The sequence below is a fragment of the Artemia franciscana genome, unplaced genomic scaffold, assembly GCF_032884065.1.
Source record: "Artemia franciscana unplaced genomic scaffold, ASM3288406v1 Scaffold_4676, whole genome shotgun sequence".
In the NCBI taxonomy this organism is placed as follows: domain Eukaryota; kingdom Metazoa; phylum Arthropoda; class Branchiopoda; order Anostraca; family Artemiidae; genus Artemia; species Artemia franciscana.
Genome location: NW_027065127.1, coordinates 1 through 4,129, shown reverse-complemented (window position 1 = coordinate 4,129; position 4,129 = coordinate 1). Strand labels below are relative to the sequence as shown.

General features: G+C 34.6%; 1 protein-coding gene across 1 annotated transcript; it reads left to right on the top strand.

Moving 5' to 3' along the window:
• Positions 1-2,666: 2,666 nt before the first annotated feature.
• Positions 2,667-4,018, top strand: LOC136043341 (smad nuclear-interacting protein 1-like). The gene has a single exon (XM_065728263.1). The coding sequence runs from the start codon at positions 3,102-3,104 to the stop codon at positions 3,804-3,806; it is 705 nt and encodes a 234-aa protein (XP_065584335.1). The 5' UTR covers positions 2,667-3,101; the 3' UTR covers positions 3,807-4,018.
• The last annotated feature ends 111 nt before the right edge of the window (positions 4,019-4,129 follow it).

The following is a 4,129-nucleotide window of genomic DNA, read 5'->3' as shown; positions in this document are numbered from 1 at the left end:
CTTAAAAAGAAGAGAGTATGCTTCCTTGTGGGCACGATTTTTGAAGAATACAAGTTACATTATTAGCTTTATCACTATAAGAAATTCAAAAGACTCGTTAGGCACTGGAGCCTGGTCTTGAAGGAGGTTGAAGGAGCACCTTCTCTCCTTTATAGTCATGATTTTATTGGCTCAGGTCATTTAGTTTTCTTCGTTTCAAAGATAATTTCCAAGTTTTAGCACTTTTGGTCTTTGCCCGAATTCGTAGAACTCAATCCATCAGCAGCAGGGACACATTGAGGGGGCATTGCACTAATACTTTATTCAAAACATCTTACCATTTTCGGTAATTTTTCGGCAAATCTAAGAATTTTGCATAATTAGTAAGTTTTTTTTTTCTTAAAGATTCTCTTTTCCGTCTCACCAATACAAAAAGTTTAAAATTATTTCGTTTTCACGTATGTTTTGAGTGCACAAAAAATGTCATTTGTTTTCTTCTTAATTGGTTACTTTGAATAAATCGCTGCCTTATGATTATTAGGATAATAATATACACAATTGTCCTAATTATGAATCTTTATAAATATTAATGAAATTTTGGGATCATAATTATTCAGTGATAAGGGAAAAAATGCAACGACCGTTCAAAGAGTTGGTGGAAGAGTATCCTGGACTTCTAAGGTTAGATTTCTGTTTTGTATATTTGTCTGCTGTCAAACATGAATATAATCTTCTCTGTAAAAATACAAGTATGCATTTAAAATGGGAGAGGACTCGAAAGGACATCTACTAACTCAGTTTTCCATGTGGATATATTGGAGAGGGGTCGAATAGCTCAGTGAAATTTTCAGCAGGTTTCAGTTTCAAGAAAAAAAAATTCACGGAATGGGAATTTCTGGAGTGACCTAAAAACGATTAGATGTGTAAGGCTTTTTCAAATCAAGTTTGTTAGGAAAATATCTTTTTTAGTGTGAACCGCTCGCAAGAAATTTTACGTAAGGGGAATTTCAGAAAGGAGTAAATTGTTTGGATGAAATTTTATGTGGGGTTGGGGGTAGAGATCTTATTTTTTGTTGATCGAAATTTTCACAGAGGAGTTTACCGTGAGATTAGGAAATTTTTTGCATGGAGGGCGTGCCACATTTTCCTGCATTGTTTGAAAAATAAATAAAAAGCAAATTATTTTCAGCTGAAAGTTAGGAGTAACATTAAATTTCGAAACCAACAGAAGTTCTTCTAATATGAATATGAAGAAACAGCTCCTCTCCTTGATTTTGTTTGTTTTGCGTTTGACTGTTGCTGCTTCTTCTCAGTTGAAATATATTTTTTTTTTTTAATTTAATCAACTGGGACTTGGTAGTGGGTATAAATCACAAAAAAAAACATGTGAATAAACTATACAACTTGAAATCGATGTTTTCAAGTTCACTTAATCACGGCTTTAATGCTCAAATCCAAGTTTCAGATGCTATCTTGCGACAATGCGCATGTACATAGAGTCTTTTGATTTAGTTTAAATTTTCGTGCAATATTTTTAATGTAGCACTATGTTTGTAGAAGTTGTAGCGGAGGCAGCAGAGTACAAATATTATCTTTTAGTATGCTCAGTCATTCCTGAGTTACGCCCTTTTGACAGCCCGTATACAAATAATATATTTTGACTTAGTTCAACACGTCCCTCAACCTTTTTTGAAAGACCAACCTGGATGCCCTTTATCTTTTTGGAAAGTAAAAGTCAAACAAACAACCCTCTCAGTAACATATACTATATGTAAATAGTAAACTAATAGCCAAACTTACAATCATTGTTCTGAGAGCTGTGGAGGGGGATGGATGAAATCCCCAAAAGCGTAATTACCGGATATTTCATACGTTACAGGAACTTTGTTAATTTCCATTTGAACGAACCCTCTGTCTATCTTCTTGGACCATTGGTTCAAAACCATCACCCCTAGGAACCCCCCCCCCCCCCAGCAAAGTAAAAAATCAACACACATCTGTGATTTTGTTCCTGGCACAAAATATAAAACCCTGTGTTTCGCTTGCTCTCTGTAGGATAACAGCGCAAGGTTGCCAGATCGCTTGCAATGTCGCCAATCTCATTACTTCTCTGCCACATTTCGTATTTCTCCTCATATCTTTTTTAATTTATTTGAGGTGTTTTTACTTAATCTTTTACAATTTTCAGTTAGCATAATTTTAAACTAGAAACACGCACTATTTAAAAGTCATTTACAGTATGAGCCATCCAATGTATAAACATACGTCTAGATGTCTTATAAGGTACCCTTTCATCTTCTAAAAATATCTCAGTCTTGTAATATCATTTATCTTCTTCGTCAGAAATTTTTTGGGGAAGTTCTTATGCCTTTATAGAGTGTCGATACATGTTTTCCCGCTCAGGGGCTTTCGTTTAATTGTGATTGAACTTTGTTTTACTAGTGAACTCTTCTTTGTTAGTCAAGGAAAGGATGTAGTCTTACTAAAACTCTTGTTACCGAAAGTTGTGCCCAAGCCATAGTCTAGTCAAAATTGTGGATAAAAACAGACTACTCCAGACCACAATGCCAATAATTATATCCTGTGCGTAGTTTGGTAAGTTGGGCTACGTTCAACTTTCAGGCACGACTGTGTGATTGACCAATCAGAGTGGAGATCAAAGGTAGATTTTTCACAATCAGAAAAGGGGGAAACTTTTTGTATGGTTAATCTACCAAAAGATATAAACACACAGTTTTTGAAGAATATACTTAAGAATAAATTAGGGTTAATATAGAATTTTCAAGCCAATTCATGCCTTTTCAGTTTTCCGCCTCTTGAACAAAAGTGTGACATTAGAATCAAGGGAGAACCCAGATCATCCACAATTTTTTTTTTTTATCGGTTAGTCAACTATCGTTTGGCTTGGGCATTATAATTTTATTAGAGACATCTTTTACACATAGTGTGACAAATTTAAAAGAATCGAGATCGAACTCAGGTTATTTCTGAGTTATGATCAATATAGTACATTCTGTATTTTATTCTCCTTTTTTCTAGTTAACCATTATTTTTTTTAGAAACATACAAAAAAGAAGAAAGAAAGTGTCGTATCTCTTGTCGAGAAGAAGCAAAGAGGAAAAATGGAACATGAAAGAGGTGACCGTAAATACGATAGAAATAGCGTAAGACCCTCTAGTAGGCGAAGTCATGAAAGACAACAAGACATACCAAGCGGCATTAGTATAAAAAAAGAGCCTTTAAGTCCTGAACGTACAAAATGGGATAGTGGAAATGAAGCTCAAGAATTCGAAAGAAAGAATGATAAGAAAAAAGCGGCAAAAGGAAAGGAAAAACCTAATTTTGCTCTTTCTGGTAAACTTGCAGAAGAGACGAATACCTTTCGTGGTGTAGTCATTAGATATAGTGAGCCTCCCGAAGCCCGTATTCCAAAAAAACGCTGGAGATTTTATGTGTTTAAAGATAATGAAAATATGCCAACTCTTTATATGCATAGACAAAGTGCTTATTTAATTGGCCGGGACAGAAAAGTATGTGACCTCGCAGTAGACCATCCCTCCTGTTCAAAACAGCATGCCGCCTTACAGTACCGTCTCGTCCCTTATGAAAAGGCTGATGGACGACGGGCAAGAGCCGTAAGGCCATATATTATTGATTTGGGCTCTTCCAATGAAACTTTCGTGAATAATAAGCCAATTGAACCTCAAAGATATGTTGAATTACGAGAAAAAGATGTGCTTAAATTTGGCTTTAGTTCTAGAGAATATGTTCTGCTTCATGATGAAAGCAAAGATGACATTCTTGATGATGATTACCAAGAAGACTGATTCTTTTTAAATCAGATTTAAAAATAATTTAGTTTATATCTTGATTCTGTATATATACATTTTTATTTCTATTTTTGAAAATTGAATTACATTGTTAAGTTCTTGTTAATTTTTGTTTACTGCTTTTCAGAAACTTCGGCTTCTGATACTAAGAGGTCATTTGACTCAAGTCTTGGAATGTTTAAAATATGCTTTAGTCTGAAATCACTGTATCTTTGCCTCAGTTGATTAAATTCAAAAAAAAAAAATTTCAACTGAGAGGAAGCAGCAACAGTAAAACGCAAAACAAGCGAAATCGAGGAGGGGAGCTATATTTTCTTCAT

Excerpts from the sequence above, each read along its gene's own strand:
- LOC136043341 (XM_065728263.1), top strand. The coding sequence starts at position 3,102 with ATGGAACATGAAAGAGGTGACCGTAAATACGATAGAAATAGCGTAAGA.